Source organism: Podarcis raffonei, chromosome 10, assembly GCF_027172205.1.
Source record: "Podarcis raffonei isolate rPodRaf1 chromosome 10, rPodRaf1.pri, whole genome shotgun sequence".
Classification (NCBI taxonomy): domain Eukaryota; kingdom Metazoa; phylum Chordata; class Lepidosauria; order Squamata; family Lacertidae; genus Podarcis; species Podarcis raffonei.
In genome coordinates this window covers 27,808,623-27,836,102 of record NC_070611.1, presented here as the reverse complement: position 1 = coordinate 27,836,102, position 27,480 = coordinate 27,808,623, and the positions used below count along the sequence as shown (strand labels likewise).

The window sequence follows — 27,480 nt, the reverse complement described above, 5'->3', positions numbered from 1 at the left end:
TGGGAGTTGTAGTTCAAAAATTGCTGGAGTTCCAAGTTTGGAAAACCCTGACATAGGGGAAGGGCCATTGTTCAGTGGTAGTGCTTCTGAGTTACAGTACATGCAGAAGGTTCAGCAGCTGCATTAGCCCTGACGTAGGGGTTGCCCACATGGTAGCCTCCAGATGTTGTTAGACTACAACTCCCATTCGGCCCAGCAGACATGGCCAATGGTCAAGGTTAATGGGAGTTGTAGTCCATTAACAGCAAGGGACGCGGGTGGCGCTGTGGGTTAAACCACATAGCCTAGGACTTGCCGATCAGAAGGTCGGCGGTTCGAATCCCTGCGACGGGGTGAGCTCCCATTGCTCGGTCCCTGCTCCTGCCAACCTAGCAATTCAAAAGCACATCAAAGTGCAAGTAGATAAATAGGTACCGCTCTGGCGGGAAGGTAAATGGCGTTTCCGTGCGCTGCTCTGGTTTGCCAGAAGTGGCTTAGTCATGCTGGCCACATGACCCAGAAGCTGTACACCGGCTCCCTCGGCCAATAAAGCGAGATGAGCGCTGCAACCCCAGAGTCGGCCACGACTGGACCTAATGGGCAGGGGTCCCTTTACCTTTAGTCCATTAATATCTCTGAATTAAAGAGAGATGGAAGCTGCAACAACGTCCCCCTCTCTTTCTAATTGAGCCCTTTGCTGAAGAGGTTTCTTTTGGAAGCATCTGGAAAATCAGCAAATGGCTACACAAATGAGTTCTTATGTCACACACACACACACACACAGCCCAGTATTCATCGTTTGGTTCACTTTCTGCCAGCTCTGTGCGGTGCAAACTATGCTTCGGTGCAATGCGCCTTCTTGACCAAAAATGGAATACCTTAATTCCGTACATACAAAAAATGAAACAGATCAGACATGCATTTCTGACACAGTAAATCTCTTCATAAAGGGACTGTCATGGAAAGGAAGCTTAATACGACAAGCTTGTGTCACGTCTAATCGCAGGACTTTGCCACCCCTGTTACCTCAGCACAAGCCGCTTTCAGATCGCAGCAACTGTGGCTAGCTCCAGACAACTTGTTTATTGAACATTTCATTCTGATTTGGTTGTGGCGAGGTTTTAAAATACTTACCCCACACTTCCCAGTGCATGGTCCCATTGCTTTCCTAGTTAGAAATACTCCAAGAGGGTGGTGGAGTTGGGTGTGCAGGAGTGAAAACAAGATGTCAGACTCAATGGGCCATTGGCTTGATATAGCAGGGCAATTCCTATGTCTGGTGCGTATTTTCCCCTTCAGGGAACATTTATGCTCCTTCTGTCATTTAGCAACAAGGGGGAAGGCTGGGTGGGGTTGCCACAAGGAAAGGGAAAAGGGCGGCAAAATCAGGCCCAGAGAGTACAGTCATACCTCATGTTACGTTTGCTTCATGTTACGTTTTTTCAGGTTGCGTCCCGCGGCGACCCAGAAGTACCAGAAAGGGTTACTTCTGGGTTTCGATGCTTGCGCATGCGCAGAAGCACAAAATGACTTCACGCGCATGCACAGAAGCAGCAAATCGCAACCCGCGCAGATGCGCCGCTGCGGATTGCATTCCTTTCATGTTGTGAACGAGCCTCCGGAACGGATCCTATTCGCAACCAGAGGTACCACTGTAATCGTGGTGACACGAATTTGAGCAGGGGTGCTCAGCTACATGAGCAGCCCTGGTGCAAATGCTCACAAGACACCGACATGTGACCCATCAAACTGAACTCCTGACTGCCAGTCAGGTATTGTGGGTGTATCAGATGCTTGACAGCTTCCCACAGTGGCAGGCAGCAAGAAAAAACAAGGGAGCTTTTCCCACCTCTTAACAGATCTTACATAATTTGACTTGGCAAGCCACAAGTTGTGCAGCCTAGCCATATCACCAGACATCTCTAAAAGGGCGATGCAGATGCAGACCCGAAATCCTACTCCATCTATTTCACAACAAATTTAAGAGCAGCTTCTCCATTACTGTGGATAATTAGGTACCAATGCTTCATGAGCATTTTTACTGCTAAAACCCTCACTGGAGTCCACCACCACTTATCAATCAATATAGCACTTATTCAGGCTGCTAAAAACTTTCCAACAGCTGCCAATTTTGTTCTAATTTATTCCCATTTAAGCAGCACAAAGGAAGTAAAGGCAGCATTACAATGATTTACCCAATGCCATTGTTCCTCCCTCCCTCTCTCCCTTCCTTCCTCTAGTCTGATAAAAATATTTTCAAATGGACCACATAATTCTCCTTCCCCCCCCTTCCACTAGGTTACTTCAATTTTAATACGTTCCAACACTGTAATTTTCGTTTTTGCTTCCACTTGCGGCAATGGGGCAGAGGCTATAGCAGCAATCAGCTAGAACAATGGTCAAGGTGACATTTGCTAGTTCCCAAGAGTTTCGACGGCAGCTCCTGCTTCCTATTCATTTGCCCCATCTATTTCTATAACCTCCTTTTTTTGTCATGGATAAAGCATCTGTTCTGCAACCTTAGCAAAGAATCTCTGCAACATTTTTACACCTAGCGAGTATCAAACATTAGGAACATGTATTAAAATTTGACATGTGTGTGCATGTATGTATGTGTGTATGGGGGGGGCTGTCACAAATATACCTGGATAGTGTGAATTTGCCACCTCAGAATATCTATCTGACAGCCATTTGTCTATCCAGCCAGTGGCTCTGCCATTTAGGCGCCATTTTGAAATCTGCAGCATGGCCCAGCTTGTTGTCACATTCAGCCAGGCCTGGGAGCAGGAGGAAAATAATAGTTTTCTAGGTGCCTCTATCACAAGGACCCAGAACTGTACATTAAGAGAAGATTTCTGCATATGGGTTGCTCCTAAGGGCACAAGACATTTAGAAGCCATCACCAAAATCAAATGTATCCAAACCCAGTCTGTTCCCTCCCCCCCCCCCAGCTTTCCAGAGACAAATCTCCCAACTTTCAGGACATGACTAGCTTGTTCCTCACAAGGGTTTTGACATATTCTATACCCATTGCATTATTGACTGCATTTCACCCTTTCTCTAACGAGCACAGGATGGCATATCTTAACACTACTCACTGCATTTTAACATATATGGTTTTTTTCACATTATTGTAATTCTGTAGATATAATAATAACCCGGCTCAGTCGGAGGGGGTGCTTGTGTTTGAGTTCCAACCAATGAGGCCTGGAGAAGTTACTGGGCACCTGTCCCTCTACAGCAATGAGCTGGGCTCCTTCCAGTACGACTTGATCCTGAAAGCCACCCCAGCCCGGCCAGAGAAAGCCCTCTCCTTCTGCGCCATGCTGGGCAGCAGCCAGATCGTCTTCGCCAAGTTTGTCAACTACACCCGTCAGAAGACAGAGTACACCACCAAGCTTGACTGCCCTGACTTCCACGTGGACAAAGTCATCAATGCACCTGCAGGATCTCTAGGAGGCACTGAGGTCAGCGTGGAAGTAATCTTTGAGCCTTGCCAGTTGGGTGAATGCAAGGGAACACTTGTCCTTTCCTCAACCATAGGAGGCGACTATGTCATCCCTCTCAGTGGCACATCAATCCCTCCTAAACCACAGGGGCCTATTCAGATCAGGGCTGGCACCAGCACAGCCATTCCCTTTAAGAATGTCTTCCTGCATCCCATGGCTTTCTCCTACATTGTGGAGAATTCTGCCTTCACTGTGAAGGCCACTGAGACTATTAAGGCTAAGAAATCAGCTACCATCCTAGTTTCCTTTGAAGGGAACCCAAGTTGCACCAAAGCCGCTGTCACCAGCAAGCTGGTTGTCTCTTGTCCTCGTGCAGCTGGGCTGGGCTCAGGAGTTTCCTGGGTTTATTATCTAAAGGGTATCACGCCTGAGAAATGAAACTGTGGAGAGCCACTGTGTTGTCTTGTTTCATTTAAGCATTGCCATAAGGAGGGAGAGAGAGCTAGACAGTCAGCGCATGTCTTGCTTTTTGGTATTTGAGCCCCTGTGTCAAGCATCTTCCTTGCTTTTCTTAGGAGAAGGGAAAGTTGGCAATGCCTCTGTACCTTTTGGAAGGAGAGGGGAGGAAAGCCCTCTGTGATTGTCCTTGCGGCAGGCACGGAGGACAGCAGGGTGTGTTATACAGGGCTTCCACATGCAAGATTTCTGTCAGAACAAACCAAGTGTCTCCTTGTGTAAGGAGGGCAGCACACACCATACCAGGAATGTCCTTCTTCCCTTAATATTCCTCCAGTGTTCAATCTGCTGAATAAGTTAATGCAGCAGCATAAAACATCACCTGGAAATGTGCAAAATGAGCTTCCGCCTTATATTCATGATAAGAATGTCTTGTTACATAAGATTTTATTTTGGAAATAAAAATAATAATAATAATAATAATAATAATAATAATAATAATAATTATTATTATTATTATTATTTATTTATACTCTGCCCACCTGACTGGGTTTCCCCAGCCACTCTGGGCCGCTCCCAACAGAATATTAAAATACAATAACCTATTAAACATTAAAAGCTTCCCTTTCCCTGAAGGGCTGCCTTCAGATGTCTTCTAAAAGTCTGATAGTTGTTTTTCTCTTTGACATCTGGTGGCAGGGTGTCCCACATGGTGGGTGCCACTACCAAGAAGGCCCTCTGCCTGGTTCCCTGTAACTTGGCTTCTTGCAGCGAGGGAACCGCCAGAAGGCCCTCGGCGCTGGACCTCAGTGTCCAGGCAGAACGGTGGGGGTGGAGACGCTCCTTTGGGTAGTTTAACTGGTTTTTAACTGTAGCCTTGTGTGTGTGTGTAAGCTATGTGTGTTTTATGTGCATTTGTTTTAATTTATGTGAGCTGCCTTGAGTTACCAGTTCTGGGGAAGAGGTGGGATAGATAGACAGACAGACAGACATATATATATATATATATATATATATATATATATATATATATATAAATGAATAAATGCCAAAGCCCAGTTAAATCAGATCACTGGACTCAGAGTTAACTAGTATGTGCAGATCCACATAAGTAAAATGGAGTAAAATCCCCATGGACAAGGATAGACTGGCGATGGTGATTCATGCATTTCTAACCTCAGGACTTGATTACTGCAATGTACACCACATGGGGCTACCCTTGCGTCTGGTCTGGAAGCTCTAGCTGGGGCAAAATACTGTGGCCAGACAGCTGATGGGGACAGACTACCAGCACCACATAACTTTGATGCTTAAAAATTGTCCCTAAATTCTTGAGCCAGATTCAAGATCATTCATTAATCTGCAAGGCCTTACCAACATGGGTCCAAGATACTGTATACTGAGGCCCAATCACTGAGATCTGTTGGTCATTCCCCATGGTTCAGATGCACAGTTTGTAACCTCTTGGTCTCCCTCCCAGCTGAGAATAGATTGGCATCTTCTTGTTGAACTTCAAGCACATGAGACTTGCACTAAGACGTGTTCCAGCAGACATTTTCAGGAAGTGGTCAGTTTTATGATAACTTTTGATGGTTCTATTGCCTCATTTTCTGCAGCCTTTTTTTATGTACACTGCTTAGAAACGCGAATCATTAATGGGTGTCTACATGTCGTAAGTAAAACAAACAAATCAATAAAAATGGGGAGATTTAAATGTTCATAATAACCCAGTTAATCTTGGCTGAAACCTCCTGCTACAATTTTAAAATAGGAACAATAATTTCAACCTTGAATATCCAATTTGAGCATAGTCATATTATGAAAGCTTCACATTATTTCCCTTTCAGCAACCTTGAATATCATATTATTTTTGAGGGGGGACCTCAAGGTTGCAAGGGATTTTTGCAGTTAATTAAGAATCTTATTGATTTTTTTAATGTGTATATACAATTAAATTTGCCTGCTCTTATCCTGAGTGCTGCATAGAACAATGGCTAAAGCAACAGCAGTAGGTGGCATCATCTGCTGGCTTCAGCTGGGCTCTGACATGCGAGAGAATCAGTTTCTCTGGTCTCTCTCTGCACAAAGGAAACCTTGACTGAATGAGAGTGTAAACGCTTTCAGGGAGCTGCAGTGTATCATCTATAGGCTCTCGAGTTTGAGAAACTGTAAATTTCCTCAGGAAAAGGGGGGGAAATCACCTGTGGGGAATGTTGTATTATTGCTTTCATAAAAAGGAGCAAAACCTTGAAAATGCTGTCCATACAATCCAAGTACATTACAAAAGAAACATGAGGTGTTGCCATGGTAACCTCAGGCAACACCTTGATGTAAATCTGAGGCAGAGGCCTATGAAGTGGCCTGGACACCCCATTTTCTTTTACTGGTATTGGTGAGTGTGGATTCCCTGCTCCTCCTCTAGAGCAATGTTTTCCAATTGGCCGTCCAAAGACCCCAGGTGGTCCATGGCACCATTCACATAAAAAAATACTACCACAGAGATATCAAAATTTTCAAACGTAGGGGTCCGTGGCTTGGCTTTTGAAAAACAAGGGGCCTGCAATCCTTAGCTAACTGGGTACTACTGCTCTAGAGTCATAATTTCCTTAATGGTTTGCTCCTTTCTGCATAACCCCAGAAGGAAGGGGGGAGAAACCAAAACAGAGCCTTGGGGCATCTTAAAAGATGTGCCCAATGTTAGTCCAACTTAAAGCAGACCCAGTGAAGTCAATAAACATGCCTAACTTAGGTCTACTAATTTCAGTGGGTTTTGTTCTGGGGAGGGAGCACTTGGTTAGTGACTCCTCCTAAGAAATTTATCATGGCATATAAGCTTTAGCAGGCTTTTATCAAATACACACACAAGAGAGAGGGTGGGGAGGGTAGAAAGAGTAGAAGAAATATTTGAGGTGTGTGTTCTTTTAATAAAGAGAGCCCAAAACATGAAGCAGCACAGGAGGCAAACAGAGATGCATCATGTTACAATTTCCGAGTGCAAATTTCCGATCCTATCCAACGAATATGATCCAAGCAGGCTGGCAACCAGTAGCCGCTGGTAATGAACCGACAATGTGGCAAGATCAATAGTATAAATAAACTTCCCCCTGGCAAATATGTTAATGGGTTCTAAATGTGCTAATGGGTTCCAGTTGGATGACTTTACTCTTTGAAACTTTTCATTGTTAGCTAAGGTCTGCTACAGAGCATGATAACAACAACAACAACAACAACAAATATAATAATAATAATAATAATAATAATAATAATAATAATAATAATAATAATAATAATTTATTATTTATACCTAGCCCATCTGGCTGGGCTTCCTCAGCCACTCTGGGCAGCTTCCAACCAAATATTAAAATACAGTAATGCATCAAACATTAAAAGCTTCCCTAAACATTCTATGAGATAGATATATCCCCTGCCCTGCGATTTCTGGGTGGCTAACAGCTTATTGCTCAAAGTGAGCTTAAGGGGTGAGATGCCACCCAGTTCTTTTCAGCTAGACCTATAACCATCTCCTTTCTTTTCTGTAGACATGATGAAGTCTGGCCCAACCACATAGAGGAATTAGTGATACTTTTTTAGAAGAAGAAGAAGAAAAGTAACGACTCAGAACCATAACTGAACTAACAAGCCACATTACCAGCCTGCCTTGAATAATTCTTCAAGAGTAACTCCATTCTAATTAAATTCTTTTTTAAAAAATAAAGATAAAAAATATAGGAAACCACAAAGATCATTATAATTTGGGAGAAGTTCTGTATAGGCTCGTATTACTGGATTTCTGACTCTTCACAGTACGCACTGCTCTGAATGGTAAGCAACACTGATCCCCATTCACAGCTTTCTAAATGTTGAACCCTTTTGAAGTCCCAAAATATACGTTCGCTCTTCTGATTTTTAAAGCCTTTTGCTGCCCTCTTGTGGTTCTTCACAGAAATATGCTGGTGAATGATAACACACCCATATGATGTGGGAAAGGAAAGGAACGGCGCTAATTTTAGAAGGCAGATTGGATTTCATTCCAGTGTTTTGCAAGGCAGAAAGGTTTTGGATTCCTTGCCCTGTTTTAGATGATGGTGCCTTAACTGCCAACACATACATATGTGGCAGTGTACAATGTCTCCTGAAATATAATTATCTGATATCAATACATTTTGCCCTGATTCCTCAATACACATTGAGATGCTGTAGATCGGGGTGCCCAAACTCTTTGGGTCCAATGGCACATTTGGGGGGGATCCTTGTTGTGCGCACTACAAAATGTGCATTTCACAGAACATTGGGAATTCTCAGAATCATCCTCCCTCTAAACCAGGGGTCAGCAAACTTTTTCAGCAGGGGCCAGTCCACTGTCCCTCAGACCTTCTAGGGGGCAGGACTATATTTTTTTGGGGGAAAGAACGAATTCCTATGCCCCACAAATAACCCAGAGATGCATTTTAAATAAAAGGACACATTCTATTCATGTAAAAACATGCTGATTCCTAGACCGTCCGTGGGCCAGATTTAGAAATCGATTGGGCCGGATCCAGCCCTTGGGCCTTAGTTTGCCTAGCCATGCTCTAAACAAACAACAGGCTACAACACTCCACCACACCACAGAAAAAGAAAAGAAAAAACAGGAAATGCTTCCCAAGCAGAGAAGCAAAGAGTTTTGTAAAACTCTGGGTTTTTTAAAATTAAAATCCAGAAGGGGCAAGGGGTCTTGGTGAGCATCAAGGGTATATGTCCATAGGGACCATCTTGGGAACCCCAGGCAATATAATATACATACATACCCCGCCCACCTGGCTGGTTTCCCCAGCCACTCTGGGCGGCTCCCAGCAGAATATTGAAAACACGATAAAACATCAAACATTAAAAACTTCCCTAAACAGGGCTGCCTTCAGATGTCTTCTAAAAGTCAGACAGTTGTTTATTTCCTTGACATCTGGTGGGAGAGCGTTCCACAGGGCGGGCGCCACCACCGAGAAGGCCCTCTACCTGGTTCCCTATAACCTCACTTCTCGCAGGGAGTGAACTGCCAGAGGGCCCTTGGAGCTGGACCTCAGTGTCCGTGCTGAAAGATGGGGATAGAGGCAGTTAGGCAGCCCCCTATCGTGGCAGACAGTGAGAAGGCCAAGACCTGCTAAGTTTCAGCCAGGGTGATGTGTCCTCAGGGAGAGTCTGTTAAGATGCTAACATATAACCAGGGCCATAGCATGGGGAGAGCTAGTGGGGCTGTAGCCCCAGGCACATGGTTTTGAGGGTGCATGACTCCATCAGGATCCCCACCCTGCCTGCCTGCTGCTGGGGGTCTCTGGGCTCCAGAACCCGGCCTTGCCACCACGACCCTGGCCCTCTCTCCAAGGCCAGATGGCCTCCCCCCTGCACAGGTACGCAGCACAGTGTGGCCCGTGAACCCTCTGTGCCCCATGCCCACCCAGCTTCGGCTAGTGTGGCAGGGTTTGTGTATTCTTCACACCCAGCCCCTGGTCCCTCCTGGGCGCTGCTGCATATAATGGCTTCTCTAGTACTTTGAATCCTCAAAAAAATGTGTGTTTCATTGTTTTATAAAACACCATGTTTGGTTTGGTTTGTTGGCCTGTTTGTGTGTTTTTGAGGGGGGAAGCTCTCCCATTCAGCAGCAGGGATGCTTTAAATATAATCCCCCTTCAGAAAAGAGCACTTTAAAAAGGGGGAAAGGGAAAAGGAAAGGCAGCTTCCCCAAAAGCAGCAGACACCATGTTTGACCAGAAGTAACCTCAACAAAATTCATGCCATTCACTACCAGGTTCTTGAGATGTTCCGTTTACTCCCCCCCCCCCCCCGCTCTCCATTTTATTCCAGCTAGTAAGCAAAAACAAGGGAATGTAACAAGTTCCTGATGAGCTGCCATAGTTGACTGGTGGGCTCATGGAATAAAATAGGTCACCTGAATAGAAGCACTGCTGTGTTTGAGGTGACCCCAAGTGAGATGTCTTCTGGGGCTGCCTGTGTAGCCCTTTACTGCCCTGATGTCTCCCAATTGCAGGGTCTGGGAGGGTTGTGATGCAGGTTATGTGTGTATTTGTGAAACGTAGAAAGAGGGAGAAAATGTGGAGCAGGAGGCGGGGGAATGCAGGTGGGCGCCACCCCCTAGTAAAATTTAAAAGACATGATAGCCTGAAATCAGCAGGCCAGTGTCCTTCACTTCTTTTCTAGCCATATGCCAGAAACTGATGAGCATTAAAACAACAACAACAACCACACACACACCTCCAGGAACTCAAGTTGTATTCACCACTCAAGTTGCAATTTTCAGGTATGAAAATATTTGTGCCATATTCAAGGATAGAAATGAATCTGATTCACTCCGCAATGCAGACCTGTCACACTCAGTATGTTTTCTGGACTGCAGCTCTCATAATCCCTAACCATTGGTTGGGACTGGTGGGAGTTGGAGTCCCAGAACATTTGGAGGACCATAGGCTCTCTGTTAGCTACGCAATGACCAATCTGTTATGGCACCCAAAAGAACTAATTAAGGGGATATGGTTTAGGGAAACACAGCTTACCTCATATAACCTGCCATAAGGAGACACAGATTGTATATGTGAGAAAAAATAAAGAGGAAGAGGATGGTGCTGAAGAACATTGTCATCCAAGACCCATGGTCCTCTCGGAACATTTTCAATCGGAGTAATTGGCCTGCAATGAGAAGATGGTTAGAAACAGGTTAAAACAAATGTTCGCCCAACAGGTTTTCCACTGCTCTAATACGAGAGGGAGAAAACACAGGTGGCAGGTCTATATTTGCCTAGGAGGTTCAATGATTGAATCAAACTCCAATAAACATGCAAATGCGCAGGTTTGGCGAATAATATGGTCGGCGGCTCCATTGTAAGGCATCTGTTTACACGGTAAACAGAGATACCCCTTCCCGGCGGTTGTGACGTGGCTTGGAAAACTCGTGTCACATTCATGCATACATTTAACTGCAAAACGTTTTTGGAATGGTGCAGTTTTTGTTGATTCTGTGTGAAATGAAAGAATTGGCTTGTGGCTCCCACAGAACGAGACACGCAGAACATTGGCTCCAAAGCTCCTGCTGTGGCCTGGCACACACTCCTTCCCACATCATAGTATTTTCTTGTTGGGCCTGTTGAGGTATTATACTAGGAAGAACAAGTGGGGGGGGGGTGAGGCAGCTTCTGGGTTGCTTGGATAATCTGGACTGCTGACTCCCAAAGGAATAATTTGGATTCCAAGGTTCTGCTGTTCCCTCAGCCAAAGTTCCTCAAGCTAGTATACAAGTGCTCATGGGTATTTCAGTAAATGTGCAAGTTTACTGGATATGGCCTGGGGTTGGGGGCTGAAAGTGGCCCTGCCACGTCTCTCCTCAGGGCACAAGCCCTCCCTAGTCACACCTGCTTCTGGCCCTACTTTGTGTGTTTTCGCTTGGCTGGGGTGTGTCCTTCAATTCTGCCATCCCACCCATGACTAGGGCTGGGCAATACAGTATCTGGTTCTCAGCATCATTATATATCACCAGCTAAACAAAAACCTGCATCTAACGCTTAGATTTGGGACGTGGGTGGTGCTGTGGGTTAAACCACAGAGCCTAGGTGGGCGGTTCGAATCCCCGCGACGGGGTGAGCTCCCGTTGCTCGGTCCCTGCTCCTGCCAACCTAGCAGTTCGAAAGCACATCAAAGTGCAAGTAGATAAATAGGTACCACTCTGGCGGGGAGGTAAACGGTGTTTCCATGCACTGCTCTGGTTTGCCAGAAGCGGCTTAGTCATGCTGGCCACATGATCCGGAAGCTGTACGTCGGCTCCCTCGGCCAATAAAGCGAGATGAGCGCCACAACCCCAGAGTCGGTCACGACTGGACCTAATGGTCAGGGGTCCCTTTACCTTTACCTTTTTAACACTTAGATTAGTGTTGTATAACATTCAGGAATCCTCTGTGCGTGTTGCAGAAACCTGATTGCTATCTCCATCCTGAGTAAGTGTAAGGAAGGCTACCTTACATTCGCCTGAATGCCACTCCCTGCTAACAACCAACTGATTAATAAACTTGGGTTGTATTGTCTGATACCAGGGGCAGTGCAAAATAACATGTGTGATGGATTCTATTTGTTTCTGTCCACAAGGGCATAGTCTCTCTACGAGTAATATTTCCTGGACTCTCCTCTGTTGTGTTGCTCAGAGTAGCACATTCAGTCTTGCTAGCATGTAGGCCCTGGGCTGATTCAAGTTGGTCAAATGGGAGAGATAAGATGCCATTGGCTGCCCATCTTGCCCCACTCCCAGACTTGCAACAGCGCAATCTCATCCGTACCTATTCAGAGGTAAGCCACAATGAATGATATGGCGCTTACTCCTGTGCGAGCAAGTTTAGAACTGCAACCCAAGAGAACTACTTCAACACAGTTTGAACTGGCTTTAAGAGTCCTGTTAGCGGAGAATGTATTTCATGGGAAACACAACAAAAGAATGTTTATTGTGGCAACTCAGCCATACAGAAGAGTAATTAGACCTGCTGGCAGCATTCAGCTTGGTGGTATGCTAACAATAAAGTCATTAATCTCCATCCTAACTGGATATCTACAGCATATTTTATTCTCTGTGAAAAAGCTAAAGGCTTCTTTTACTGAGTTAGAGCTACGGTTATACTGTATTCCCATCTTAACAATTTCTCCCCCAGCCCAGGCCCAGTTCTGAGGTAAATTCTTTTTTTAAAAAATAATTTTTATTAACTGGCCAATCACATCAAATTAAATCATATCACATAAATTCCGAATTACAAAGCCAAATTTTGAATTTTGTTGGGGGGACCCATATTTCAAGATCCGAAGGGGAATTCTGATCATCTTCTTGCTGCTGCGTTAATGTCCAAATCAGTCCAAATCAGTCCAGACAGAGTTCATAATTCTATCCCATCTTATCTTGCTGTTTCCACATCACATCTTGTTCATATATTTTCTCTTTTTTCTTTATGATCTCTTCTGATAGTCTCCTTAAGCCGATAAACACCAATAGTAATAATAATCCTGTGTGAATTTTCTGTTCTTCCAATCCTCGAATCAAGATGGTTTCCATATATCATCTCCTTCATAGATAACATCGCTCTTTCCATCATAATCTTGCAAAACTGTCGCTCTTAAGTCCCACTGAGGAGTTTAATCCAGAATATATAAACAGCTTTGTTTCTCTCTTTCTCCTCCCAGACTCAAGACCTCCGACAGAGCTTCCCAATATGGCGACGGCATTTTTAACTACGTCATTCCAAAGCTCTTATACATTCCACGCTCTTCTAAAAACATGCTTTGGTTCAAAAGTTTATCTACACACAGCCTTAAATCCACAGCTTAAGTCCTTAAAACGACATTTCTGACTCATAAGGGGAGGGGATTCTTGTTTAATCACATAAGAAAAGAAAGGAAAGTTTTTTTCCCCTCCCCCATCAGTCATTTGCCGTACCGTGTCTTGGCGTATCTTCTCATGTTTTATTCTTGTCTTGTTTTATCAGAGATCTCTTCTGTTAGCAGTCTTTACTCCCCCTTCTTCCTTGAAATATGTGCATTCGCCTCATCCAAATTGTTTCTTTTGAAGTTCTTGCAGCTAGTGGCGCGAATCAGGGACGGCGTCCAGGAGTGCTGAAATCCCACAGGAGGGCTTTGTGCCTAGTGCCCCCATCCCCACAAATTCGGGGGTGGTATAGGGCACAGCAGGCAAGGGCCGTCCCCCCCACCATCCTGGGGGGGTTAGGGAGGCTAATTACTCCCATCATAGCCTCCAAATTACCTCGTGTGGGTCGGAGAGATGTTATTGTCAGCCATCTTCCGATGCGCCCCCTAGTGGCCCCCAGTTCTGAGGTAAATTCTAGCCCTTTTGGTTTCAGATATGGCCATGGTAGAAGTCTCTTCCTGCAATGTGATTACCCTACTTACAGAGCAGCGTTAACCAAAAAAAGGGGGGAAGTAGGCTGAGTGCTGACATTATTTAACACTGAAAAGTTAACATACCATTTCTTTCTAATGAGGCAATGTATAAGTAAGTGATGGCTAAGTGCCATGAGCGATGCTTCAGGAGGCAAGTCTGGGAGAACGAGCATCTAAAATAGAATCATTTCTCACAATGAAAAATACTTAAAAGGACTACAAAGCAGCTTACGCTAATGGCTTTCATTGAAATGCTTCTATTTCAGGAAGCTAATTGGTTAACACAAAAAAGCAGGTGGTTCAAACCATGACCTGTGGTGCTTGAATTTTAATTGATTTTAGTAGGACTAAGGCCAGATTGACACGTATGGCAGTCAAATGAGGTGGAAGGGTCCTGGGACAGCAAGGTGGGTTGTGCCACGTCAGACAGCAGGTTGAAATACCCCTTTTGAAAAACCTTCTCATGTACAGAAGCAACACTTCCCTGCAAGTAACAAGCTAACACATCAGGAAGAGAATTTCTATGGCAATTATATGAATATCAATCAGGAACATGGGTGGTGCTGTGGTCTAAACCACTGAGCCTCTTGGGCTTACCAATCGGAAGGTCAGCGGTTCGAATCTCCACAATGGAGTGAGCTCCTCTTGCTCTGTCCCAGTTCCTGCCAACCTAGCAGTTTGAAAACACGCCAGTGCAAGTAGATAAATAGGTACCACTGTGGTGGAAAGGTAAACAGCGCTTCTGTGTGCTCTGGTTTCTGTCACGGTGTTCTGTTGTGCCAGAAGTGGTTTAGTCATGCTGGCCACATGACCCGGAAAGCTGTCTGTGGACAAAAGCCGTCTCCCTCGGCCTGAAAGCGGGATGAGTGCCACAATCCCATAGTCACCTTTGACTTGACTTAACCGTCCGGGGGTCCTGTACCCTTTACCATTTTTTAAAATGTGAATATCAAACCACAGAGATTAAATACTAAAAGCGACCACAAGAGAAGTTGGAACGAGTAAACCTTTGCAATGCCGCTTTGTGATGGAAACAAATTCTTCATAAGAACATAAGACAAGCCCTGCTGAATGCGGGAACATCTGGTTGGCCACTGTGAGAACAGGATGCTGGACTGAAAGGGCCACTGTCCTGGTCCAGTAGGTTCTTTTTATGTTCTTAAAATAAAGGCTGACCACCACCAGCTCTTCCTTAAGATAGGACTCTCCGAGTGATGCCACCTGCACACCAATAACCACACCAGCAGGCTAAAGAGGGGGAGCCTGGACAAGCAACGGCCATGGGAATTGATGGCAAACATTTGTCAGCTTGGGAAGACTATTGTTTGTTTATTTAAATCATTTATATACCACCTAATTTTTTAAAAAAATCTCCAAGAGGTACTATTCACTAAGACTACTACGTCCTTCTCAAAATGGGCCTCCAACAGAGGGAAGATCCTCCCTTCCTTGTTACACTGAACTCTGGCTTTTCCTCTAGAGAGCCAGTGGATAAGAGCAGTAGACTCGTAATCTGGTGAACCGGGTTCGCGTCTCTGCTCCTCCACATGCAGCTGCTGGGTGACCTTGGGCCAGTCACACTTCTTTGAAGTCTCTCAGCCCCACTCACCTCACAGAGTGTTTGTTGTGGGGGAGGAAGGGAAAGGAGATTGTTAGCCACTTTGAGACTCCTTCGGGTAGTGATAAAGCGGGATATCAAATCCAAACTCCTCTTCTTCTTCTTCTTCTTCTTCTTCTTCTTCTTCTTCTTCTTAGGACCTCAAAGTGGCATGCATGGTTCTGCCCCTCCCCATTATAACCTCACAACAACCCAGTGAGGTAGGTTAGGCTGACCGACAGCAACTGGCTCAAGGTCACCCAGTGAGTTGTATGGCTTAGTGGAGATTTGAACCCTGCTCCCTGAGGCCCCAGTCTGACACACTAATCAGTGCACCACAATGGCAAACGGAGGTGCTAGTGCTGTGAGCACAAAGACCCACAAAGGTAGCTAGCTAGCTAGCTGCTGTTGTGTACTTTGGATTGGTTTCCTAGGATTCCTTAAAAGCATCTACACAAAACAAAACCTGATCGTTTGGATTTTATGCGGCGTATTTTTGTGATAAGCAGTGAAAACACAGGCGGCAAATTGTTTTCCCGAGATAATATGTGGTATCATTGTAAAAGTGTGGGCAAGCAGAAAAGTGTGACTTAGCCTTTCTCTGCGAAGGGGAGGAGTCTAGAGGCTGAAAGAAGTGGCCCGTATGTTTCCATTTTCATTATCCACAATATGTGGATTATTAACGAACACAGATGAGAACATAGACGTTAATGGGATTCTGACAAAACTGGAGATTAATGGGGAAATTCCGAGATGACTTGGAACTCCCAGCCCTGCACAATGGAGAATGCAACCATTTTTAAAGCAGGTAAGAAAATAGTAAAAGACCTATTTTCAAGTATTTGTTTGAATGGGATACAGCATTTAGTGTTGTTCTTGGCATCTGTCTGTCTCAAGAAAGAAATGTAGGAACTAACCTGAGTTTTAAGTTATACATAACCATGGAATACAGAGCCTGCAGCTGAATATTATATTTTCCACGAATTCTTATTCTGAAATGATTTTCAAGCAGTTCTCCTTTAATTCTAATAAATACAGATCTTGACAATTCATTTTACCTTGACTGCATTAAGAATTAAAATGAAACGTTAAATTTCTATTGGCATAGCTCATTACACTTTACTGGAGTGTTAATTGAGCATAAAAGAGGAATTTGCCTCACAATTAATAACCAAAAGGTAAAGCATTAATTTTCAGTACTGGATGTCATATTAGCTACTGTTCCATTAAAGACCAATATCTGTTTCTGTTTTTAGTAACGCCTAATGCTGCAAAGCGTGAAAGGCTATAATTATGAACCATTGTTTGCATTGTATCCCATAATATAGGATATACATGACTAGGAATGGGTGAATGTGACAGTTTCAGTTTCTCTCAGTCTCTCATTTTTCCAACTGTCTACATCCACATCAATTTGTGGATTTTTTTTTTAAGTCTACATGAAAATTCATCAGCATTCCACAATAAATTTTTGTTCATGCACACATTTGCAAAGCACTTTTCCCTAATGTAACACACTGGTGTATGCTATAGTCACTGATATATGCATTGTTTACACACTTTACCGTAGTGCATGCATTTTCAATGTGCTGGCATCAATGCTGATTTCAGGTGAGATCGTGCAAGAAATCACACGAGCTCTTGCAGGCTTGTGATTCCAGCAACACACAAAATCAGCACTGCTTCTCTCACAGTGGTGGGGCACCCAGCGGGGGTGATGGCCTCATCCTGCCTAATAGCTGTGCCAACTCTGGACTGAGACAATTTAATTGTTTGTAGGATGCTTGGGGCGGGGGAGTTTTGTCATTGATGCCAAAGGAATGGTGGAATATAAATTGATTAGAAAAATAAATAATGGGCAGTCTTCACATCTGTCAACAGCACATAGATCCATGACCCACTCACACATGCTTAAACACATAATGAAGCTAATATACCCGCCCCATACATTCTCATGTTTCACTTGGTCCTCATTTGGTTTCATTTGGTAATTTTAGACACAGAAAGCAGCATTAACGCACATTATGGGATTGTTGCCTTCATAGTACCTTTGTTTAGCAGGAAGTAATTAAATATTATCATCTTAGCCTGGATAATGTCTCCTTATCATTTTGTGCTTGTAATTACGGGAGTCTTTATAGCAGTCCAGAGATTAAGCAGTGAGAAGCAATTACCAATAGATACTTATAACTACAAAATGAGTTGCATTGCCCTGCTGGAACGCAAGGTATCCTCCAAACAGGAACAGCAGGATTGTGGAAATGAGCAGTCTAAGAACACATAAAATAGCAGTCTTAGGTACAGAAAACTAGGGTTTTATGGAACAGGCGATTTGCAAACATTGCCTGGAGAGACTCAGTGACAAATTAAATGTGGCATTATTCTCATCGTGGGGCCTTGCTTTGTTGATATATAGGATGGAGCAGGGGAAGGGGAGATGGATTGGGACCACGATGAGGGGGTTTAACCCTTTGGAACCCCACCACCACAGTCCTGATCAGAATCCACCCCCACAATCCCCAAATGGACTTGCTATTCACCATGAGAAGAAAGCTTTATATACAGTGGTATCTTGGTTCTCGAGCGGCTTAGTTGTTGAACAAATCGGCTCCTAAATTCTGCAAACCCAGAAGTAAGTGTTCCGGTTTGCGAATGCTTTTCGGAAGCTGAACATCCAATGTGGCTTCCGCTTGAGTGCAAGAAGCTCCTGCAGCCAATCAGAAGCCGCGTCTTGATTTTTGAGCAGTTTCAGGAGTCGGACGGACTCCCGGAACGGATTAAGTTTGAGAACCAAGGTACCATTTGGCTAAACAAAAGTCATGGCAAGGCTAGGAAGCTGTCTTATATCAAGTTAGACCAAAGGTCTATCTATCTCAGAGTAACCCCACTAGCTGGCAGCAGCTGTCTCAGGCTGTGGTCTCTCCAATGCCAGGGATAACCTGGGACCTTCTGCATGCAAAAAAAATATGGCAAATAAGGGAAGGGAAAGGGCCATCAAGAAGCATCCTTATTTGCCATATTTTCCCACTGAAACAGTAAATCCAAATTACATAGGATAACAATATGGGGATGGCATTTGGATGAAGGCAATGTCATACAGAAGAGTTTGGATCTGATATCCCGCTTTATCACTACCTTAAACCACAGAGCCTAGGGCTTGCCGATCAGAAGGTTGGCGGTTCGAATCCCCGTGACAGGGTGAGCTCCCGTTGCTCGGTCCCTGCTCCTGCCAACCTAGCAGTTCGAAAGCACATCAAAGTGCAAGCAGATAAATAGGTACCGCTCCAGTAGGAAGGTAAATGGCGTTTCCGTGCACTGCTCTGGTTCGCCAGAAGCGGCTTAGTCATGCTGGCCACATAACCTGGAAGCTGTACGCCGGCTCCCTCAGCCAATAAAGTGAGATGAGCGCCGCAACCCCAGAGTCGGTCACGACTGGACCTAATGGTCAGGGGTCCCTTTACCTTTACCTAAGGAATCTCAAAGTGACTAACAATCTCCTTTCCCTTCCTCCCCCACAACAAACACCCTGTGAGGTAAGTGGGGCTGAGAGACTTCAAAGAAGTGTGACTAGCCCAAGGTCACCCAGCAGCTGCATGTGGAGGAGTGGGGAAGCGAACCCAATTCACCAGATTAAGAGTCCACTGCTCTTAACCACTACACCACACTGGCTACACAGACACTGCACAAAATGTGCATGAATCTTCTGCTGTGCAGAAATGCCCACTTTCCAATTTTATTGTACCATACTATCATTTGGTCTGAGCCAGTACCAACTGAGTGGGCCACAGAGAATTTATTTACCACCAAAGTCCCGTATGCTCACCGAGATCCTTTTAAGTGTTTTGAAGCAACACCTTGACTTTTTCTTTTGCTTTCAGGTAAAATCCATGGAAGGATGTCAAATACTACTTGCATTACCTTCTGCAGCAGCTTTAGCAGGCTGGAATGGTACTGCTACTTTGTGTTTATACTTTGCTTCTTAGTTGTGCTAATAGGATTTCTTGGGAACACGTTCACGCTGCTCTATTATATATACACTGTGAAATCGTGGACCAGTAGTACTGTATTTTTATTCAATTTGGCACTGTGCGACTTCACCTGGATTTTCCTGATTCCCTTTTCAGCCTACTACCTTCTGCTTAATCACACAGCATATTCTACCCAGATATTCTGCCAGGTTAAACGAACGTTCTTCAACATTAACGTCTACGGAAGCATCTATTTTCTCACACTGATCAGCTTTGACCGATTTCTAGGTGCCGTCCACCCAATTCGTTCCTTAAAGTGGTGGGATAAAAGCAGAGCTACGTATTGCACCATCGCCATATGGGTCCTCATTTTCATAGAGTCCATTCCTGATTTTTACTACACATTCATGGTCCAGAGGAAAAGGGAATCTGCAGCTTGCCTGGATAAAGTGGGAGACCCTCTGCACTTTGCGGTGCCTTTTACCATTTTCAGAGTTCTCTTTGGATTCCTTATTCCAGTCATAGTCATCTTTACATGCTACACGTTGACTGTGAAAGCATTACAGAAAATGAAAAACCGCCAACAGGGAAGACACCGAATTGGAAAGTCCTTGATATTGGTTTTAGCTGCAATGGTTGTTTTTGCGGTGGCCTTCATTCCCTATCATGCCACAATGACGGCAGTGATAATTTACAGAATGAATTACCAGCTCAACTCTGACAATATACACCTGATAGTTGTCATTTATAAGTTCACCGAAGTCATCTGTGTTTTGAGCAGCTCCCTAAACCCCATCATTTTCGTGCTTGCAAGCAAGAAATTCCAAGATAAGTTCAAAACCATGCAGTGTTCTCCTAAACACAGATGTCATTGCTGTCGATCACATAAAATTGAGGATGCTGCAGCTGCACTTTGATAGGTTAGATGGTTCGTCATTTTCAACTTCTGCTCTGATAATAGTTTTGAGACAAGTGGTACCTTTTGTTGAATCAAGCTCTGCTGGCGTATCAGCAAGCTTTTCAAGGTCATTGAGTCTTTCTTTGAGCATTACCGTTAAAGTAAACCCATAAGGACAGGTGGTGGGGATGAGCATACTGGCTCCAGCTTCCTCCAGCTTCATTCCCATTGCCCTTCCAGCTCATAGATGGTAATATCTGAAGCTGGGAACCTTCTGTACTCATGGAGGTTACACACACATTTTGGAACCCTGGAAAACCAGGGTTCTAGAACGTAGTGTGACTCTTCAGAAGGAGATTGCTGCTTCCTTCACAACCTGAAAGGCTTGGGGCAAGTGGATTCCTCTCCCCTGCCTCCTCGTGTGTTTATTTTTCCCAAATTTTAATGTCCGGAAAGGGCTATGTCTTAAGTGAACTGGACTAAGGGTTCTACGCTGCTCACACACTGCAGAAAAGTTCCATTCCAACCACTTTGACTGGATTGATCTTGGACCAGGCCATACAATGGAATCTCACCGAACTCTACCATATCATCAGAGAAGGATGTGTGACAGATGTTCAGTAATGAAACAGATCTCAGTAATATAATCAGTTCACATTTACCATTCCATATTGAAAGGGAATGATAGCCCTTCAAGTCTTAAAAACCACAGCCTGGTATTTCCAGATTTAACCATTGCTTATGTGCAGGAAGTTTTCTCCATTGGGGCTTCTTAAGCATTACCTAAGTCGTGTGGTATCCCCTCTGCCCTGATTGCCTTCCAGAAGGCTAGGCAACCAAACTGTGATCTGAGCATCATTCATGGCATGTCTTTGAATAACATTTCCACTTTGAATTTTATAGAGGTCTGTGGGATTCAAATGGTAATAAAAAATAAGAAATTAAAATACCAAAAAAAATCATACAGTGTTTAGCACAGTGCAAAACAATTGCTACAACAAGTAGCAGAGAAATCATTAAGGGGTCTGTTAGGGCCACAGCAATTTTCTAGTGGTCCGGGGGGGGGCAAGTTTGGGATTCACTGGCCTTGATGAATGGTTAAATGTCCCGATTGCGCAGACAAGGGCAGATCCCATAGGCTCCAAACATGGACCTGGCACTCTGCTGGGAGCCGTTTGGGAAAGACCTGCATGATTGGCTCCTGGCCAAATGTTATCCCAGCCGTGCAGATGAAAGCAACTCCCATGCGGCTAGTGCAATGTTTCTAGGGCTCCATCTGTCCCTATATTCAACAGCTGGTAAGCAGGTAAATTAAATTCCTGTTTTATGGTACAGTGCCGCAAACATAAAATCCCTGATAGAATTTAGCACAGCCATGAATTTAGCTCACCTACAAAGAAAGAGCAATGGGCAATTAAAATACAAAAATGGATGAAGATTCTTGTTTTACCCCAAATGAGTCCGAATCAGTCCATTCTGTTCCATTCCTAGGATATCAGTTAGTCAGTCTACTTTATTTGCTAAAAATCATTGGTCATGACAACACTCCAGGAATACAAGTAGCATCAAGGTAAATTTTAGCATAGGTGTCCCCAGCACAGTGGACTCCATGTTGTACAATGGAATATTGTACAGGCTGCTAAGGAATACATACGGATCTTATATGTAATGTGTTTATATCCCCATCCGCCGCCAAATAATAATTTATTATTTTGTATGTTGCCACTAAATGTTAAAACTTTAAATTCCACAATTTAAGGGCCTCTTAAGATGGTTCGCAATATAAACACACTGTCGCTACCAACTCCACAATAAAAATGTCATTAAAAAAATTAGAAGTAGGTAACTAAAAAAACTCATTAGAAGCACCAGGAAGAAACAGATCAAACCCAAGATCTCCTAACCAGCTTCAAATGCCCTATAGAACCATCAAATCTTTACAGATCCTATAAAAGCCAGTGGGGAGCTAGCCTGATAATTCTTCTTCAGAAAACATTTGGATAGACTGGATGTTACGCTCTATCCAACTGCCAGCTAGGCTTAAATAGCTTAGAAACCAGAAGCAGAACTCTGCTTGGTGAGTTCTAGAGTTCTAGAGCTCTAGAGTGAGCAGACAGGTTCATACTAAAGACGACAGAATATTCTTAATCCAGTGCGTTTTATGAGTATTCAGGAGCTTCCCACCAAGTCCATCCACTACCCTATTTATTTCCATGTTTGGTGGGAGGAGCTGTTTCATTCATGCAGTTATTGCTTTCTTTTCCCTGCTCATGTGTAGCTTTGTGTGCCCAAAGTATTTTGTATCTCAGTCAATGGGGAAACTGGGAAAGGGAAGTCATCACTTGCAAATGATTCACAGCCACAATTCAGTGTGAGAACATTTGCTTGGCATGAAGAAGTTCCAAAGTTCAACCCCTGGTATCTCCAGGCAGGGCTGGGAAGACTCCTGCCTGAAACTCTGGAGAGCTAGAAGGACCAATGGTCTGTCTCAACTTCCAGTGTTCCTCAGATTTCTCACATGCACACAGAATGTCTTTATTTTGGATACACTGGCCATGCTTGGACAACAGTATCTCAGCTAAATAAGCCAAGAGATTAATGAACCTCATCTCCACCACAACACAGCCACTTGGCTGTTTCCCTCATGTAAGCAAGCAAAATCACGGTTAGTATGGTTTCTTGTTATGTCTAAACCAGGAAACTATGGCGAGCAACTTATAAAGAAGCCTGGATATGAAACCAACCATGGTTTCATATGCTCACTTGTTTGGAGGACATCAGCCAGTTCCCTGGAGGACATCAACCTGACACAGCAGGGAGCTATGCTTAACTTGAGACTCCTTGACTCTTGTGAAGGGAAGAGCGAAGCAACTGCATAAGTCTTGTTCATATCTTGACTTATGAAGCTGGACCGGTATTTCTCTGAAGCTGATTTCGTTGATTTAACTAGGTGGGTGCTTTTGTGCATTTTGAGCCAGTTCCTTGAGGAGCATCAGAGAATATACCAAAGTTCTTCTGGGCTTCAAAGCAACCTTTAAAAGGTAGTATATGCCACCATTTTCAGAAAGCAAGCTTGAGCTTCACTGCATGTGCAAAAGTCCCCCATGTGGCTCTTTAGATCCCAGCCTTTGCTAATGAGTCACACATTTCAGATCAGTAATTACTTTCATAAATAGCTAGTGATCTTGTTGATAAAATGGCTTTATATTTTTACAGTTTAGCTAACACAGGATTTACATAGCTACTCCATGGTTCACTTTAAAAAAAAAGAAATAACAAAAAGGTCACTGCTTTTCTAGAACCATATTCACTCTACTGTGCAAACACAGCCACTGTTGTTTAGACTATTTTTAGATACTTACTCAGCAAAGAGAGGTGTTTTTAACATGTATTTTCTGGGGGGGACCAAGCTAACTACAGAAAAACCTTGCTTTGGTGACTTTGACTTGAGATGGCTTTGACATCTTAAATGAAAGAGAATGGATAATTTAAAGAGAAGAGATATCACAGATCTTTACAAAAGGCATCAGACTTTAAGAGCTAGTGAGCAGTCAGTGTTATTACAATATGGTTGTGCACCACAGATACTTAGGACTCTCCAAGTCAAAAAAAAGTCAGCTGTCAGCATGCTATTAGCATATAAATATGCCCATTTTGGTTTCTCATTGTCCTAATCTTAAGTTCAGTTCTCCATATTTCTGCATCCATTTGCAAAAGATTTTATTAAAAGTGTTCATGAAAATGTGTCAGTATTTTAGTATATGCATTTTTGTGTAATGTGCACATTTTTGCAAAGTAATTTTCCCCAAAATAATGCATTTCTGTATGTTATTTTCACTAATGAGTGTATTTATATGCCCATATTTACCCTTGTATATGCATTTTTGTATTCAGTACGCAGCCGAAGAATTGCAAGAAGTGTAAATAGTGAAGGGCGGCTCTGTTTATGCTTTGTTTCAGAAAGCATGGTTCTGTAGGTTCACCTTGACTGAATCAAATTTCTCCCTTATCCCTACTTGGGACCTGCCTGGTGGAGATTTTTCCCCATTACCAGCCAACCCAGTTTGTTACCATCAATAGGAGGTACCCTGATCCCATCACCATCAGAAGATGGTGGTTGACATGAGACAGGGCATTCCCAGTGGTGTCCCCAAGTATGGAACTCCTTCCCAGAGGATTCTGGTCCACCCCCACAGTTGACATATATAAATATCAGTTCTCATCAGTTTCCCCCTTTAGCTATTTTAACTTCTGTGCTGTGTGTGTGTGTGTGTGTGTCTGTGTGTCTGTGTGTCTGTGTGTAATATAGTGGTTTTATGGTCATGTTTATTTCAGATGTTTGTTTTAATGATTTGTTATGTGAAGCCACTCTGTACCCAAGAAAGGGGGGGGCACAAAACACCAAATACATGATGATAGATAGATAGATAGATAGATAGATAGATAGATCTTCCTGATCACTGCTTTGTGGCCCACAAATGGCTACCTTCGTTTAATAAATTAAAATTTGAAAAATAAGCAACTTGCTTGGTCATGTTTATTTCAGATGTTTGTTTTAATGATTCGTTATGTGAAGCCACTCTGTACCCAAGAAAAGGGGGGGGCACAAAACACCAAATAGATGATAGATAGATGATAGATATATGATATAGATAGATAGATAGATAGATAGATAGATAGATAGATATAGATAGATAGATGATAGATAGAGATTAGATAGATAGATAGATAGATAGATAGATAGATGATAGATAGATAGATAGATAGATAGATAGATAGATAGATAGATAGATGATAGATAGATAGATAGATGATAGATAGATAGATGATAGATAGATAGATAGATAGATGATAGATAGATAGATAGATAGATAGATAGATAGATAGATAGATGATAGATAGATAGAGATAGATAGATGATAGATAGATAGATAGATAGATGATAGATAGATAGATAGATAGATAGATAGATGATAGATAGATAGATAGATGATGATAGATAGATAGATAGATAGATAGATAGATAGATAGATGATAGATAGATAGATGATAGATAGATAGATAGATAGATAGATAGATAGATAGAGATAGATAGATGATAGATAGATGGATAGATAGATGATAGATAGATAGATAGATAGATAGATGATAGAGAGATAGAGAGATAGAGAGATAGAGAGATAGATAGATAGATAGATGATGATAGATAGATAGATAGATAGATAGATAGATAGATAGATGATAGATAGATAGATAGATAGATAGATAGATAGATGATAGATAGATAGAGATAGATAGATAGATAGATGATAGATGATAGAGAGATAGAGAGATAGAGAGATAGAGAGATAGATGATAGATAGATGATAGATGATAGATGATAGATAGATATAAACAGATCTTCCTGATCACTGCTATGTGGCCCTCAAATGGCTACCTTCGTTTACATCAACAATGTCCATGCCTGTTTCAGAAGAATTACTATTATTCATTATTAATAATATTACAATTAATCATCTTCTTACCCACTGTCTCATAGTGATTTATACATAAAATAGTTAAAAACACTCCCCCTCTCTCTCTCTATTTTTATATATATATATATATATATATATATATATATATATATATATATATATATATATATGATCAAAACCCTAACAATAGTGAAGACTCATTCATCCACAAACAAAAGCCTAATGATTTCCCAGCTAACATGTGGCACTTGAGTGAGCAGCTACATGGTCAGACAGGATGATATCCAAAGATAACGGGCAAACTGTGGCCTCTCTCGCAACCCCACAGACAATATTTGGAGGAGTTAAAAATGTACATTTACTCAGCGGCACACAACTATTTCTGATGTCACCCTGATTAACTTGTTTCCCTGCAAACCAAAGGCACCCGACATCTGTTCATATTTACCTAGCCATATTTTAATCTGCAAACAGGGGGCTTTTAAGTGCTTCATTATAATATTACTCATTTCTGTTTGATTTGACACATCCAAATAGTGTGAAATGAGCTCGTTCCCTTTTCCCTGCAAGAAAAGAACAATTAGCGGATGTAGTCGAGAGGCAGTGTCAACACAGTCTCCAAATAAGGGATGTGTTGCACAGGTCCTGCCATTATTCGCATGACTTTGCAGAATATGGCAACCGTAGAGATCGCCAGGATTGTCTTACAAAGTTGGCAGGCATTAGTTAAATGTTTCTGGATCTCACTATTAGCTAAAATGCTCTAATTAACTAATACCGAGTTCTTTTTCGGAGGGATGCCAAGGAGACCCACATAGGTACCCTGCCCGTACGGGCCAGTCTTGCCAGACTCTAGGGTTGTGCGCTCATCTCACTCTAGATGCCGGGGGCCAGCGCTGTCCGGAGACACTTCCGGGTCACGTGGCCAGCGTGACGAAGCTGCTCTGGCGAAGCGGCACCAGAGCAGCACACGGAACGCCGTTTACCTTCCCGCTATAAAGCGGTACCTATTTATCTACTTGCACTTAGGGGTGCTTTCGAACTGCTAGTTGGGCAGGAGCTGGGACCGAACGATGGGAGCTCACCCCGCCGCGGGGATTCGAACTGCCGACCATGCGATCAGCAAGTCCTAGGCGCTGAGGTTTTACCCACAGCTCCACCCGCGTCCCAAGGAGACCCACATACCATGCATTAAATTGATTTGTAGAGCAATCCTACACATATGGGGAGCAGCAAGGAAAGGGAACTCCTGCTGCATGGGAAGAAGGGACGCAGCTCGCAAAGCGCTGAATGCAACCCAACGGGATTTACTTCCGAATGAATGTGCTGCCAGTTTAGTTTAGGGAAAGCAACTGGAATAGTTTATATAGGCAACATAAACCTTTCAATCAAATCAACCATTTTAATCCAGAGTCTATTAGCATTTTTCAGAGGAAGTCAAAGAGGTGGACATTAATTCCACAGCGCTTCATTTTGGGTGTGCGAGGCAACTGAATCATTTCAATAACTTTTTGCCAGCATTTGTTTTAGAACGTTTTTATTACAGCCTGAACTTTGCAAAACCCAGTAATCAACCACATTTTTTAAAGAAAAGAAAAGAAAAATCTAAACATTATATGGAATACGGTGTCTTTATGCTAACAGTCACCTTAAAATAATACCTCAGGTACCTCAGGTTAAGTACTTAATTCGTTCCGGAGGTCTGTTCTTAACCTGAAACTGTTCTTAACCTGAAGCACCA

General features: G+C 43.2%; 1 protein-coding gene across 3 annotated transcripts in view; it reads right to left on the bottom strand.

The window, feature by feature from the left end:
• The window catches only part of TMEM117 (transmembrane protein 117), a 214,614-nt gene that overhangs the window by 166,911 nt on the left and 20,223 nt on the right, over positions 1-27,480 (bottom strand). For all 3 annotated transcript variants that reach the window (XM_053405031.1, XM_053405029.1, XM_053405030.1), the window contains exon 3: positions 10,430-10,562. In XM_053405031.1, the coding sequence (XP_053261006.1) occupies positions 10,430-10,562 (133 nt within the window). The remainder of the gene's footprint in view (positions 1-10,429; positions 10,563-27,480) is intronic.